General features: G+C 44.1%; 1 protein-coding gene across 1 annotated transcript in view; it reads right to left on the bottom strand.

Moving 5' to 3' along the window:
• Positions 1-14,663, bottom strand: part of SGPP1 (sphingosine-1-phosphate phosphatase 1) — a 32,527-nt gene extending 17,864 nt beyond the window's left edge. The window contains exons 1-2 of the mRNA XM_089522736.1: positions 14,449-14,663; positions 12,476-13,205 (exon numbers count right to left, since the gene is read on the bottom strand). Of these exons, the coding sequence (XP_089378862.1) occupies positions 12,476-13,204 (729 nt within the window). The 5' untranslated portion in view covers position 13,205; positions 14,449-14,663. The remainder of the gene's footprint in view (positions 1-12,475; positions 13,206-14,448) is intronic.
• Between the last annotated feature and the right edge of the window lie 2,130 nt (positions 14,664-16,793).

Raw genomic sequence — 16,793 nt, 5'->3', positions numbered from 1 at the left:
CATGCAGGAAATCGCAATCAAAGCATTACTGACAGATCCCATCCATCCTCTGTTTAAAGACCTCCAAGCAGGGAGACTCCACTACACTCCAAGGGAGTTTGTTCCACTGTCGAAGAGCCCTTACTGTCAGGAAGTTCCTCCTAATGTTGAGGTGGAATCTTTTTTCCTGTAGCTTGCATCCATTGCTCTGGGTCCTAGTCTCTGGAGCAGCAGAAAACAAGCTAGCTCCCTCCTCAATATGACATGAATGAATGAATGAAATTTTATTTCTAGACCGCTATTCATTGCAGATCACAGTGGTTTACAAAAACACCAACAAAACCAATACAAAGTGACGACCAATAGCCCAACAATACAAAAACCCACCCATACCATTTAAAAACAATACAAAAATTCTAAAAACAATCCATACAATCATTCAATCTAAAACCAATTAAAAACCTATATATCAAATTAGCTGGATTGTTCCTTCAAGTATTTTGTTTACTATTTCCCAAGAGCACTAGTGCAATTTTACACCCTTAAAGATTATTACAGATGATAAACTTGCCAAGAAAACCCAAAGATAAATTTGCCTGCAAGTCGTCAAAACAGTGATACCTTTTTTGGTCCAACCAAAATGGACAAAATGCATGTTGCAAGCTTTCAAAGCTCTGCTGACATCTTCTCTTCCTGGCCATGTGGATGGACTCCCTGCATGGATATCCCTCCATATTATCTTAACTCTGAACAACACCAACAACATTGTGACAAAATGTAGGCAGGTGGCTGACATTGTCCTATATATTTTTTCCCCTCCTGTAAGATCTTTAATACCTTTGCCTGATGAAGATGCCAGTGGAGTTTTGAAAGCTTGTGAAATGTATTTTGTGGATTTCTGCCTGATAAAGGTATCTCTGTTTTGTGGATTTGGGATGTGATTGTTCATTGTTATATGGCCAACCAAGAAGACATGGATACAAAGTAGGCTGAAGTTTAGTTTATGCTTACACTAGATTATATGAACATTTTGTCATGAGAATACCCTGCTTCCAAAACATGGCCACATAGCCCAAAAGGCTCACAAAAAAATTATAGTCTAAACTTGTGTTCTTCACTTGGTATGCTTGGATAATTCAAAATCAAAATGTTAACTAACAATCTGTTATATTAACAATGTTAACTCAAGTTCTCAAGAAAATTGGCATTTAAAAGAAATTTACTGAAATTGTTTATCTTATATCAACTTAAGAACCAGTGTTGAGCTAAACTTAATTGAGATAAAAGAACAAACAACAAGAAGATGTTAACTGGTTTATGTTTGTGAGCATTCCCAAAATATGATGTGATACAGTTCTTAAAAGAAAGGGAACAGACAACAACCTTATCAACTGGATTTAAACTTGTTTGTGTGGGAGATTTTAGCTCCAGACTCCTATAAACTACCGTTATTATTATTATTGTTATTATTATTACTAATGTTTATTTATATAGTGCCATATGTTTTGCACGGCACTTTACAGCGTCATCAAAACTATACAATACCTGCCCATGGTGTACAATCTAAAATCACAATATAAAACATAGTAAACAGACAAAGTATTTCATTAAAACAGCAATAAAACTGAGAATCTAGACAAGCACTAAATGTGCAACTGTCTGCACATTTACATCCCACACAGATTTCTTGATAGCATTTAGTTATTATCAGTATGCAGTCACTCCCTCATTATGCCTGAGGACCACACTACATAAAAATGTTGGATTATGCACATTTGTGTGTCAAAATATGCTTATACTTGTCATTTTATTTTGAATGAAAAGCACCTCTGTGGGATCCCTATTCAGCACATGTTTCTGATCCAAATCAGGGTGTCATGGTGGTTTCCCCGTGAACAGTGTTTTTCTTCCACATGCTATTTATATCAGAATGTGCTGCTTGCAATCAATTGCACATTTAGAGGCAAAAGCCAGGGAGGGGGTTGAAGAGATTTTGATTGGCATCAGTATGGAACCTCCGTCTGGAATGAGAGTTTGTTTTGAAGCTCCAGTTTTCCTTTCAAAATAAAACTGTTAGCTTAAGCAAGTTTTTCAAAACGCAAGAACAGTGCCATATATAATCGTGTATAGGTCGATCTCGTGTATAAGTCGAGAGTAGGTTTTGAGGACAAAAATCTGGATTTTACTATGACCCGTGGATAAGTCTAGGGTAAAATTGAAGGGCAGGTAACCAGGCTGGGAAGAGGCTTGAGGATCGAACGTTGCATCTTCCCAGCCCAGCTGCCCCCTCTGGAGGCAATTGGACTTGAAAGATGCTTGGGAAGGGAGCATTTGCTCTTTCTGTTTCTTCCCAGCCCAGCTGCCCCCTCCTGAGGCAACTGGGCTGGGAAGAGGCTTGGAGAGTGAATGCTCCCTCTTCCTGTGCCTTCCCAGCCCGGCTGCCCTCTCCAGAAGGGGTAGGCAGGCTGGGAAGAGACTTGAGGAGAAAACACTCCCTCCTCCTTACTGTATTGCCCCATCTATATGTCGACTCAGGATTTTGGAATCAATTTGGGGGCATAAATTTTTCAACTTATAGGCCTGTTACAGACTTCCAAAATAAAGCTGCATCGGGTCTCTTTGGAGATATGCTATTTAAATGATGCATGGGTCCTAAGACTCCGGAGGTCGCGCCAAAGTAGGGTTGCCATATCCCGCCTGGGGGCGGGACTTTCCCGGTTTGGGGCAGGGCCACACAGTCCCACCCCGGTTTAGCCCCTCCCCCGGGACCTCCCCCCCCCCCAGCAAGGCCCTGGAGGCAGCTCCAGCCCTCCCCATGGCTGTGTGCCACCCTCCCCGCCTCCCTGCCTGGCTTAGCCTAGAGAGCAGGTCTTCAAGACATCTGCCACTCAGAGCTATTGCCAGCCCACTTGGTATATATACCCTGCAAGAGGCCTTACTTTCCAAGTTACAGTGAGAAAAGAAAAAAAGGCCATAAATCGTTCATGTTTCACTGGGAGTCTAAATGCCTCATCTTTTAAATGTATACCACTCAGTATTGTTGTAATTCTTTATCACAGGATCGTTTTTGAGGCCCTAAACACCTTTACTTGTAATATGCAAATTTCTCCCGAAGCTGACCAATGGGAAAGAAGCAATCAGCCCCCCTCCACTTGGGTTGGTTTTCAAGGGCTTGGAAGGAAGAGATTTTGCCTTGCAAGTTGCTGGTAAATAATAGAAGGCTTTGGGGTAGCAAAAGGCTGCAGAAATAGTTTGACACCCCCCTTAAACATCCATGGCTCAGTGCTATGGGATTCTGGGAATTGTAGTTTCTTGTGGCACCAGAGCTCTTTTGACAAAAGGAAGCTGAATGGTCCACAGAGGAGGCGTTGCCTGGGGGCAGAGCCTCTTACCAGCAGTCTTCGGTGGAAGAGAGGAGGCTGATGGTCCTGGCCACTTCCCTTGGCTCCCTCCCTCCTCCTCCTCCTCCTCCTCCTCTCAGAGTAGTCACAGCCAAGATGAGCTTCTCATTCACTCTCCCTGGCTTTTCTCTTCCCCCCCCCCTGCACTTTGAGACCCCTTTAACTGCCAAAGTTCAATGCTCTGGAATTCTGGGGTCTGTGAGGCATTTGGCCTTCTCTGTCAGAGAGCTCTGGTGCCACAATAAACTACAATTCCCAGGATTCCATAGCACTGAGCCCTGGCAGTCCAAGCAGTGTGTTTTGGACACAGAGATCCTCCAAATGAATCCAGTCCCTAGCTTTTATATCTCTCTCACACACTGCAGGAATAATAACCCACTTTGAGACTGCTTTAACTCAGTGCTAGGGAATCCTGGGAATGCTAGTGTTTGGGAGACATTGAGACTTCTCTGTCAGTGATGGCTCTGAGGCCACAATAGACTACAATTCCCAGGATTCCCCAGCACTGAGCAGTCTTAAACTGGACCATTTCCTCAGTGTGGATGCACCAGGGGAGGAATTCTGGGCACTGCAGTTCAATTACGTTTGGAGGGTTATGGGACTCCCTGTCAGAGATAGCTCTGGGGCCACATTGTACTACAATTCCCAGTATTCCCCAGCACTAACCCAAGACAGTTAAGTCACTCTCAAACTGGATTATTTCCTCAATGTGGATGCAGCTTTGGTGAGGAACTCTGGGCATTTCAGTCCAGCATTGTTTTATTTCTGCAGTGTATTTTGGACCAGAGACAAGGTGACCAGGCATCCTCCTCCTTTTCCAGGATATGCCTTCTTCGGTCAAATTTCAAAATGTCCTCCATTTGGATCATGGCTAAGAAGCATGGATTTATAATTACATGGGTGTTTTTAGCTTTTATTTACATTTTTTTGCTTGGGTGCCCTACATTTTGGGGTGAGGGCATTGGTCACCTTGGTCAGAGAGCTTTCCAGGGGTTAACTGCCATTCTGCTGTGGTGCTGGAACAAACCACCATTCCCAGAATTCCATAGCATTCAGCCAAGACAGTTAAAGTGGTCTCAAACCAGATTATTTCTCCAGTGTAGATGCAGCCCAAGCCTTTTGCCTCTCTTATGCCTGAGATTTCAAAGCCCAGCCTTGGCACCACAACAAACTACAAATCCCAGGATTCCATAGGATGGAGTGATGAGAGTGAAAGCAGTGTGGCAGCAGCCTAAGTGTGCTTAATGCAGTTCTTAACATGGTGCACCTCTTGCCTACAGAGTCTCACAAGACATTTTTGTTTAACAACTTGTACCCATTAACTCCATTTCATGTCTTCTTTATTTAGTGGGGAGGAATAGAGACAAAACAAGTCAAAATGAAGAAAAACCAAAGTCCCTTGACCAAAGGGTTTGGTTGTGGAATAAGCCTCTGAAATATGCAAGAGGCAATGTTAAAATAAAGCCATGTTCAATGCTCAGATGTGCTGTTTGGAATGGGGAGAGGGGGGTGGCCAGAAAGGGAAGTACATTTCCGTGATCTGTCTACAAATAATGTCAAAATGTCCTCCATTTTGATCATGCCTAAGAAACATGCATTTATATTAACATTTCTAAAAAAGCCTCAATTTTTTTGCGTGTCCTCCATTTTTTTAAAAATGTGTCCTACATTTGAAAATGTCATCCTGCATTTGTCCTACATTTGTCCCGGTTTGGAGGTCCTCACTTATGGCAACCCTACGCCAAAGCCACACTCCATTCCTAAGCACTGGAGTGCAGCTTTGGTGCAGCTTCCGGATTCTTAGGGTGCATGCATCATTTAAACAGCATACCTCCAAAGAGACCCGAAGCAGCTTTATTTTGGCAGTCTCTAACAGGCCATAGTCGAGTATATACAGTATACAGTTTCAGCCTGAGTCTCCATGATGTCCAGAACTATGCAGTTATTACTTGGCAGACATTTTCCCTTAGTTTATAGACGTGTGCACGTGAAAGGCAGAAGGATAACCATGTGAAGTAGGCCATGCAAATTCGAAGATGGGAAGGAGGCAGAAATATGAAGCAGAATGCAATCATATGTAAGGTGGAGATATAGAGTCAGTTCATGGCTAAAATCCATTCAGAAAGGAAAGAAGAAAATTAAAAGAGATAATCTCAAAATAACCATTACATGCAAGGGATAGGTACTGAAGAGGGAAACACTGAATACCCACTAATGCTTTTCCAGCTCTCCAACAAGTTATTATAAAGAGATGAAACAGGGAATGGAACCAGACACAAAATTAGCTGTTAAGCAGGATTTAGAAACCAAGCAAGTAAAGCAAGCCCAACTGAAATACACCAAAGAGATGCATAGAGGCTTAATGTAGTGCGGTACAAAGAGTGGCTTTAATACCTTAAAGCAGGGGTAGGCAACCTTTTTGAGCCGGGGGCCAGGTTGCTGTCCCTCAGACAACTGGGGGGCCGAACTCAAAATGGCGCCTGGAGCGGTGCGGAAGCTGCGGCGGGGGTAGGGTTGTCATAAGTCAGGACATCCAAACCGGGACACATGTAGGACAACATTTTCAAATGTAGGACACTTTTTTTTACATGGAGGAACCCACCCACCCCGCTCCTTCCCAGCCTTTGTGGAGGCCAAAGCCCCCTCAGAGGCCGGGAAGGAGCCCATGGGGCCACCCATGCAGGCGCCCTCCTCCTTCCCGGCCTCTGAGGGGACCGAGGCCCCCTCAGAGGCTGGGAAGGAGCCCGCAGGGTGCGCGCTATCATGGCAATCACAAGCGGCCTCTTTCTCCTTCCCGGCCTCTAAGGGGGCCGAGGCCTCCTTAGAGGCCGGGAAGGAGCCTGCGGGGCCAGCTGCGATCGCGGCGATCGCAGGCGGTCTCCTCACTCCTTCCCGGCCTCTGTGGAGGCCGAGGCCTCCTCAGAGGGCGGGAAGGAGGGAGGAGGCCGTGGGGAGGCGGGGAGGGTGGCGTGGCCGTGCGCAGGAGGTGCCGCCTCCACCTCGCCTCCTCCGCCCCAGGCCTCGCTGCCCTCCGCCTCCTCCGCGTGGCCATGCGTGGTGAAGGAGGAGGGCAGCGAGGCCCCACGGGCCACGGCCAACCCAACTGCAACCGGGGTTGTCCCGGTTTTTGGCGGCACCCAGGATGGGAGGGGCTCGGTGCCGCCAAAACCGGGAAAATCCCGGTTGTAGACGGGATATGCAGCCGGGGGGCGGCAATCGGCGGCAGGACCGAGCTGGGGCCGTTCCCAAGGCCTCGCCAGGCCGGATCTGGCCCATGGGCCGTAGGTTACCGACCCCTGCCTTAAAGACACCAGATCCCAGATCCCAAAACCACCACTGAGTATTTCTTGCCTAAGAAAATCCTATGAAATTCAGTTGACAGGCAACTTGAAGGCATAAACGCACAAAATAAAAGGAACATTTCTTAATTAAAAATATTTGATGAGGCCTCATAGAACACTATACACAAACAATCACATTTACAGGAATCCAGATATTAGTATCATCTTCACTTGATTGAACTGTGCCCATTAAAACAAACAAACAAAAAAACCAAAAACCTATGAAAATCTTTGTTAAATAGCCTCACTAATTTCAGTGGAAGATTCTTAAGAATACTTAACACTCCTGCCAGTATTTTGATAGGCACAGCAAGAGTACAAATACAAGGGCTCTGACCCACAAAATATAGAAAGACATACAAAGAAGGCAAGGGAACTTTGAAACTACAATTTGCCATTATAACAACAATGATCACAAGAAGCAGATTCCTTTTATAAACATGTATGGACAAATCAGGACATATAACTGCCTTTAAAAATATGACTTGATACTATTCTGCTTTCTTTTCTTCCTTCTCAATCATTTCTCTTAATAAAAATACAAACTTCAATATGATTACTGTACTATGCTTACACTGGTGGAAAAAAGGAATCCAGAAACATTTCTGTAGTCATAAAGTATAATGTATCTGTATATGACGTATTTATCCTTTGATATTTTCAACAGTCTTTGGCATGTTATGTGTTTACTAATTTCTCAGTGTTAAGAGACAGTGAAATCATGCTCCATCTATAGTCTAATGAGTAATTAATGACAACAAAAATGTTTACTATTTGAAGTTTTTAAGTTTGAAGTTTTTTAAGGGTCTGTATATAGTTTTTGGAGTGCACATTAATGCATAATGGAGTGCACAAGGGAATTCCAAATGAAAATCGGCATGTGCTTTATTGACTACAGAAAAGCCTTTGATGCATAGATCACAAAAAGCATTATGGGCTGCTCTCAGAGAAATGGAAGTACCACTACATTTCACTGTTCTGATGCGTAACCTATACTCAGGTCAAGAGGATCCCACAGAACAGAGTATGGAGAAACAGAATGGTTCCCAACTGGAAAACGGTTCAGGCAAGGCTGCATACTATCACGATGTACAGTATATTTTTTTTTGTCGAGCATATAGGTGCACGAGTGGCCAACTGCACCAGCGACCCATTGTACCACTGAGCCATCACACACCCCATGAAGCAAAATTACAAGAAACACAGCAGGTCATCAGTAATGCAATGGATATAATAAAAACATTGGGGCAAAGCAGACGGCCCTCCAGGAGTAGCTGGAGGCAATTCCAGCCATGATTGTGCTAGGACCATGGGGACTGCATGGCCCACTTCCAAAACAGACCGCACCGGTGGTCACAAGCTGGCCACCGCCAGGAGCTGGATTATTCCAGCTCCTTTTTGATCTGGACCAGAGGACTGGATCACGGCACCGGAGCAGCTCCCGGTCACTTTGGGAGCATGCATCATCTACACAACACATCCTCAAAGTGGGCAGAAGCTGCTTGTTTTGTCCCATACATTTCAGGCCATTAACAAACCAGACAGTCCAACAGGAGGCCATGGAGTGAAGGGGAGAGGAGGCATATATGGGGAGCCTCCGTGATTGTGCTTTGCCAATGTGTCACTAGGCACAACGAAGCACTACACTGGCATTGTATTGCTCATGCAACCATGTATTCAGTCACACAATTGGTCGTGGGGGTGTCCAAAGGGGTGGGCATCTGGCCAGGATGAAAGAGATAATTGGCAGTCACAAGGGGGTGAGGTGAAAAAACATAATCGAGTCATAACTGTCACAACATGGTGCAGACTGCCCATGGGTGTTTGGCCTGTTGTGGGAACGGGCCGTGCAAACAGCGGGTGCCCTCCCCCAATTCAGAAAACTCTGTAGGCAACCCAAATTTCCCCCTCTGCTTCAGCCCCTAATCCTCACAGGGTTGTTGTGAGGACATTGAAGAGGGAGGAGGAGGAAAGCTATGTATGCTGCATTGAAAGCAAAATGAACACAAAAAGATGGGCTACAAATGTAAAAAATAAATACATAAAATAATCTTCAAATGCTAGCCAGAAAAAAATGTTCAAATTTGTTTTGCAGTGTAATCCTGTGCATGTTTATCCAGCTATAATATTGCTGTTGTGTGCCTTCAAGTTGTTTCCAACTTATGATGAATTTAACATGGGTTTTCTTAGCATGATTTGGTCAGAGGGGTTTGCCATCGCTTTCCTCTGACTCTCAGAGTGTAGCTTGCCCAAGGTCACCTAGTGAGTTTCCATAGCTGAGCAGAATTTGAACCCTGTTCTCTCAGGGTCTTAGTCCAATACTGAAACAACTGCACCACATTAGCTCTCCAGCGGGGCTTAGGAATGTGTACATAGAAATGCAGCCTTAATTACTTGAAATCGTGTTGGTATTTCTGCTTTTTATTCAAGTACGTCTGAACAGCAAAGCTGCAGAAACACTTACAGTACTAGTAAGTAGTTGCTTGGCAGCACTCAGTGTCTTGATTAGAAGTGTTCACAGGAAAAGAGTCTAATTATAAATGTGTTCACTAGGCCAGTAACTGGAGTGGCATTTAGCCCCTTTTACAAAGCTGTAGGCATTTCTGTGACTGTCCAATACTGGTGGGAAATGCCCCCTTTTGTTTTTATTACATCCTCTTGTAATCCATAGTTTACATCTTGATTGGATGCATCAGGGGCAGAACCTCCCTAAAGACTTACTCTTTTCAGATTGAATTAGTGCCAGCAACCATTATGAGAGAACAATAGTTTCAAGAGTATTCATAAGGAAACAATTCCTCTCAAATGCCTATGACCCCAGGTCAAAAAAAAAATATTTTAAGGCACACATAACAAGAATTGTCCAAGTGTTTTAAATGCTACAGTATTACATGTTCTAATGTAAATATATGGTATAGTTTGACATCTGACATGTAGAATATTTTTGTTATTGAGTGCCTCCCAGTCTATAATAATGTGTAATAAAAATAAATTTGAATGGTCACAGCTGGGAATCCTGTATATGATCAACTATGGGGCAAAACAGACGGGTTTTCTGGGGCTGAAAGTGAGTGACTCACCCAAGGACACCCAGTGGGTTTCCATGACTGAGCAGGCAATTCATCCCTCATCTCCAGAATCATAGTCCAATGCTCAAACCACTACACCATGCTTAGCTTTCAAATTTATACAGTCCGACTCAACTTTTGCGGCTTTGGCATTTGCACTTTTGACTATCCACGAGGTTGTTGTTGCGTGCATGTGCACTCCTCTTCCCCATTCCAAGGCTTTTGCCCTGAAGGGGGGAAAGCCAGGAATGGTGCATGCACACCCCCTTCCCTCAGCCAACTATAGCATTGGGGGAAGTACAAGGGGGGCATGCTCTCCTCTTCCTTCCCCGGGGCTATAGCTGGCTTCCCTCAGCCAGCTATAGCACCAGGGAAGGTGATGGAGGGTCACACATTCTTCCTTCCCCTGCTTCTTTGGTGTTCTTTCCCACTTTCACAGTTGTCTTGAACCCCTAACCCCCACGAAAGTGGAGGGCTGACTGTATTAGCAAATATTGATTTCTCTTAGTTATCAATATATAATCACATTTTTACATAACAACATTTGGCACAATATTTAATGTTCGTTTTTTCCTATAAATTATATGTTACATGTAATGTAACATTACATTACAAAAACTAGCCCCAAATTCCCTGATATAAAGATTGTTGGCAGGAACAGAATCATTGCCTACATCATGTTAACAGGCAATACACTGTCAGGAACAGAGTTATTGCCTGTCTCACACCGATAGGCAAACATTATTGATCAATCTTGTTAATTAATTCAGAGCATTCTCAGTAGGACTTTAATATACTGCTAGGGGCCACAGTCCCTGATCTTTTGAATAAGCTGTACATGTAGCATCCAGAAATTCTCCCTTACAGTTCTACACAGATGACATATATATGTACCATAACCTTACTAGTATTACCTATCTGTGTCATTGGCTCCTTTGAGTTTGAAGTCTTCATGCCGTATTAATATCCAGTTCAAATGCAACTGGTTAGATTCTCCTCAAAACATCATCCCAAACTAAAGCCTCTCAGCCCTCCCATAAAAGTATTTCCTTTGGCACATAAGATAAAACAACTAGGTGGATGGTCCTATTTAAGAGTTTAATGCTCTCAATCCACTTTAATGGAACATCTCACAGTCAACTGATCAGCCACTGTGTGAACAGAATATTGGTCTAGACAGGCTTCCAGTCTGATCCAACATGGCTTGTCATCATAACATGTCTCCATCCCCGATTCACACAATTCAAATCCTTTCTTTCTCTGGTCTCCTGACAATCCTTCTCAAATTATTTTCACACATTAAACAGAATTAGCATACTATATTTGGCATGGGAGAAGTTAACTTAAAACATGTTCAAGTGGGTGGGCAGCACAGGCAGCAAAGGGGGAAGGGAAGATGTTCTTATGGTAACCGATACAAACAGAGAACTTCTCTCAACAGGAAAAAACCTCTGCAGAACCATTGTTTTACGAAATCTTTTCACGACACTCATTTGTTTGTTGCTGATTTTGCTACCGTCTTCAGTAACACCATAGGGCCAGTGAATATGAGTGTATCAAGACCATTTTAAGGGTATCAAAATACAGTCAACAGAAAGGCCTAGACAAATCTAGTTAGGGTTAAGTAGAGTGGTAAAAACAGCATCAAAGAATTATGTCCAAACCCACAAACACAACAGTAATAAGAAATTGACCTAATTCTTTACTTCCCCGTTGGTATGTTCCGAGCCTGACCACTTCTAACAGATGATGACCAAAGAGGCACCTTTACTACAGAGGACCCTCAACACAAAAGGCAACAAGAAAATGAAATAGAAATCTTGCAGCGCAATACTGAAGGAAAGATCCAAATAATAGCAGGCTTTTGCATATGTGGATGATATACATATGCCTCTGTACAATAATACCAATATCCAGGCTACTGACTAGTAGCATCTTTTGATGAGGGGGCAGATAGGAAGTATCTCAGCCAGGTCTATTCTGTTGTTGAATATGACTAGTTGACCATAACTGGAACAGGATCAGAGCCAATGTCAGCACACTCTTATGCAGTGGAAAGCTGTGCACTTTATGTATGGCCACTGTCTTTACAACACTGAGAGCAAATCCCACCATAACACAAAACATCCAAGAAAACATGTATAGGACTGCTCTATTCAATTGACGCTCCCTATTAATATAACCAAACCATGGATCCTTCAAATTAGAAGTGGATTTTGAACTCAGTAGGACTTATTCCCAAATAAATTTATATATATCACACCATGCAGAGAGATAGATAAGATAGACAGTTAGGTAGAAACACATGCATGCATATAGAAAGACATCACATCACATGGCTTCCAGATTCATTATCTTACAGTAAAAGCATATGTAATGCTAAAAACAGCATGTTCAGAGTTTATAAAATAAAGCGTAACAAGAAACCTTCTGGAGAATATGCTGAAGAGAAGTCCTCATGCCAAAAAAAAAAAAAGCCAGTTATCAGCATTTATATCCTGAGATCACTACATAACAATCTTCATGGCTTTTAAATACCTGCCTGGTAATAAAGGGTTTTTTTTTCCTTCAATCTTCCATGCATTTCAAATATAACAAGACCTATCCCATATTTCCACCAAACTGTTTCACCAACAGCACAGCAGCTTGAGTAGATGTCTCAATACAGAAAAGGCACCGTCCTTACCTGCCACCGTCCATAGCTGAACAGAAGCAGCGCCAGAGGGATGGCAGTGCCCGACATGGCATGGGTAGAGGGCATGCTGTACTCGGAGTTGTAGAAAATCTCCAGCTTCAGCACTGGCGGGGAAGCAGGCCTTGGCCAGCGGATGACATCCTTGGTGCACTGTCCCAGATACATGACCCAAACCCAAATGATGATGAGCCTCCTGCCCAGCCAAGCGTCCAGGTTCCAGATACAGAAGGGGAAAAAGAGAATGTAGAAGAGTTCATTGCCCAGCTCCGTCCCCAGGCTGAACAGGTAATACAGAAAGGGGCTGCGGATGGAGAAGTCCTGGCATACCGATTCCCCAGTGAGAGAGTTGCGGCGGGGCTGCCGTTTGGAAACCCATCCTTGTGGCTTTTCTTTCTTGGGGGTATCTGGCTGGGACTCGCCTCCGCAGGCTTCCCCAGACACCACCCCATTCTTCATGCCATTCCAGTGGCAGCCCTCGCCCTTCTCGTCCACCTTGGAGGCGCCTTGGAAGCGGTGTCGCTCGGACCCTTCGCTCTCCGCCTGGGGGGCACCCATGGGGCAGCTGCCATTGGCCACTAAGAGGGCGGCTTCTGATTCCTCCGCTGGGGCAGAGGGGGCAGAGGACCGGCCTGGGTTGGTCTCCACGCCACAGAGCCGCTGGAAAGCGGCCACTTTCTCTGGGTCCTGCAGGTAAGAGGTCAGGCGGCAGAGGAGGGACATCCTGGAAGGCCCCCGCCAGGAGGAGACGACGATCCCGACCAACAAGGAGAGAGGGAGGAAGAGGAAATAAAGCAACGCATTGTCACACACAGGAAGACATTTGGAAGAAATTAAGGGCCCACCTAATATTTTTTATTACAAATAAAGCACAGTAGAAGAGATTTGGAAGAATTTAAGGCTCCACCTGCTATTTTGTTCTTTATTATAAATAAAGCAAAGCAGTGTGACACCAGGAAGAGATCTGGATGAAATTAAAGCCCATTCCTCTTTAAGTTATAAATAAAGCAAAGCAATGTCAGACACGGGAAGAGATTTGGAGGAAGGGCCGACCTGCTCTTCTCTGTCATGTATGAAGCAAAGCAGCATTAGATGCAGGAAGAGAACGGGAAGAAATTAAGAGCCACGCTGATACTTTCTTTTATTTCTACTACAAATAAAGCAAAGCAGTGTCAGGCCAGGAAGAGATCGGAAGGACTCCAGGGTCAATCTGGCCTTTACTTTTTGACCAAGTCATGGGCCCAGCTTCCTGAAAGGGAGCAGCACTCTGGGCCAGTCTGGCTTTGGCTGCTTTGCTTTCTTTGCAAGATGGGGAGGGGTCTGTCCATGGGACGGAAGCGGAAAGAAAGAGAGCTGTATATTCATCATAAGCAAACAAACAAATAAATAAACAGTATTCTTAGACCCTGCCTTTCTGCTGCAGCAACCAAGGCGGCTGACATGACTGGGATAAGTGGGAATAATACATGCTTTCAATAATAAATAAATTGAACCCCTCCCTTTGAATTTAATAACTCTATTATATTAATTTGTATTCCACTTTTCCCCTCCAAAAAAACAGTCTGAAAACTTACAATTAAATATTATTATTATTATTATTATTATTATGAATCTGGCTTTGATTGATGTAACCTTTTTTGCAAGGCTGGGAGGGGAAGGGGTCTCTTGGGGGGAGTGACAGGGATTCGGGTGAACGAAGTGATTATTATTATTATTATTATTATTATATTTTAGAAAATTAATTAATTAATTAAATTAATTTCTGTTCCATTTGATTTATTCGTTTTTTATTTACATTTTATTTTGATTTAATTTAACATAAACCTTTAATTTAATTTAGCGACAGAGGGCTTGGAAGTAGGGACTGGGCTGGAAAGAGGGAAGGAGGACGAGGGACGCGGGAGAGGGCTGCGAAAAGGACCAGGGAGAGCGGGAGGGAGGCAGGGAGGGCGCGCGCTTTCTTTTACCTGAGGCAGCAACGGAGGGAAGAAAAAGGGGGCGAAAAGGCTGGGCTCCGCCGGGGCCCTGAGGAGGGAGAGGCAGGGCCGGGGGACGGGGAGGAGTGTCTCAGTCCCTCATGACGCCCAGCAGCCTCCGTCCTCTTTCCCCCTCAGACCCCTTCTGGCAGCTCGCTCTCTCGCTCAGAGCCGTCAAGGCTTCAGGAGGACGCGCATGCGCAGTTGTGACCTCCCCTTGGGAAGAATGGCCGTTGGAACGTGGGCGCGAGACGCCGCAGCCCCAGGGGGCGGGGTTTGGACCACCACCAGCCCCCGCACGCGCGCACCCGCGCGCCGGGATCCCTACTGCGCACGCGCGGGAAGCTGTCTACTCCTCTCACACTTGGAACTGGCCCCCCAAACTAGACTCCTTTAAGAGAGACTCTGTGGACTTCATTTCCCAGAAGCCTTAGACATTGTTGGCCAATAGCCTGGGATTCTGGGAACTGGAGTCCGAAACCCCTTAAAGAGCACAGTTTGGGGGCCACTGTTTTTTTACAGCAGTAGTCCCCAAACTCTGCCCTTCATCATCATCGTCATCGTCTTATTGCTGTTGTTGTTATAGAACATATTTAAATAATTAAATAATAAATTAAATAATATTTAGAAATATCTTATACATAGTATTCCACATACAATATGTAATAAGTCACATTAATTATCAATTTTTAATTACCTCATCTAAATATTATTCATATAAGAATCATTTAATATTAACTATTAAGAGGTTTTGGACTTCAGCTCCCAGAAGCCTCAGCCATTGTTGGCCAATAGCCAGGGATTCTGGGAACTGGAGTCCGAAATCCCCTTAAAGAGCACAGTTTGGGGACCCCACTGCGCTAAAAACAAAAACAGTGGTTCCAAAGCTTTGGTTCTCCAGATGTTTTGGACTTCAGCTCCCAGAATTCCTGACTTTTGACCAAGCATGGGAGCTGAAGTCCAAAACACCTGGAGTCCCTCTATATTGGGAGCAAGGCCCAATATATATTATTTTATAGAAAAATAAAATAATAAAGAAATAATAATAATAATAATAATAATAATAATAATTAGTAATAATAATAATCAGCAAAGTTGAGCAATCACTTCGGTCCAAAACACACCGCAGAAATAATCCAGTTTCAGACCGCTTTAACTACCTCGGCTCAGTGCAAGCGAATCCTGGGAACTGTAGTTTTAATTGTGGCACCAGAGCGCTCTGACAGAGAAGGCGAAATCTCTCACAAAACTACAGTTCCCAGAATTCCCTAGTATTGAGCCAAGGCAGTTAAAGTGGTGTCAAACTGGATTATTTCTGAGGTGTGTTTTGGACCTAACTCTTATTTCTCTCTCTTTCTTTGATCCAAAACACACTGCAGGGGATATCAGTTCAGGCAGGCATAACTGTTTGTGCTCATCCTAAAAGCTGGATGGATGAGAGAGTAGAGGGGATCCATGGAGTTTATCATAAGGGAGGAATTTCTCTTAATTTCAAATGCGAAGAAAGTGGGGCCAGAACGCCTTCAAGTGAATTCGCTAGTTCAGCAAATTTACGTGAATTCGAATTGCGTTCGAACTGACTTCCCATTGCCATTGCCCGAAATTGCGTGTGGTAGTCTATCACGCAATAATGTTAAACCCCATGATTGCATTCGGATTGCCATTGGATTATACTTCCAGTTTCCCTTGTCTGATAACGTCTCAAGCTTCTTTTTGGGGCTCCCAGGATGGACTAAGCTCTTGCCTTTTACCACTCTATTCAGAGAAAGGGTATAGCAACTGTGTGTGTGTATATATATATGAGTTAAAGTATAATACTTAGATTGATCCATAGATAAGTTTAACCAGGCTTTTGGGGTCAATTTTTTTGACTAAGATTTCTAGACTCATACATGAGTATATACAATAAGCACTCTCCAAGCAGTTTCCAATCTGTAAGCCAATTGCCCCCAACAAGCTGGGTCCTAGTTTACCAACCTACGAAAGGATGGAAGGTTGAGTCAACCTTGGAGCCCTGGGATCACAACCTTATGAATGCAGTTTGCAGGATAACTCCCATTTTTGGGATGCAATTTGTAATTTTAGTTACTTTTAGTTACAGACATGTGGCTTCATGAGGAGGAATATCACATGTTTCAAGTGTCTCTCATGTCGTTTCATGCTCTTGTCTCAGTGACAAGAAGGTGGGTGTCCGGAGATCCAGGCTGACCAGATGTACTCACCGCAAAGGAAGACAAGGCACTGTAAAATGTTGGAGGAAAATATGTATGGAGCGTACAGCGGGGGGGGGGGGGACTTTACACAGACAGCTTGGAGGGAGGACCTATGGGCTTAGA

Source organism: Sceloporus occidentalis, unplaced genomic scaffold, assembly GCF_023333645.1.
Source record: "Sceloporus occidentalis isolate IW3139 unplaced genomic scaffold, rSceOcc1.0.p SCAF_4, whole genome shotgun sequence".
NCBI classification, from domain to species: Eukaryota; Metazoa; Chordata; class Lepidosauria; order Squamata; family Phrynosomatidae; genus Sceloporus; species Sceloporus occidentalis.
This window is presented reverse-complemented; position numbering and strand designations above follow the sequence as displayed.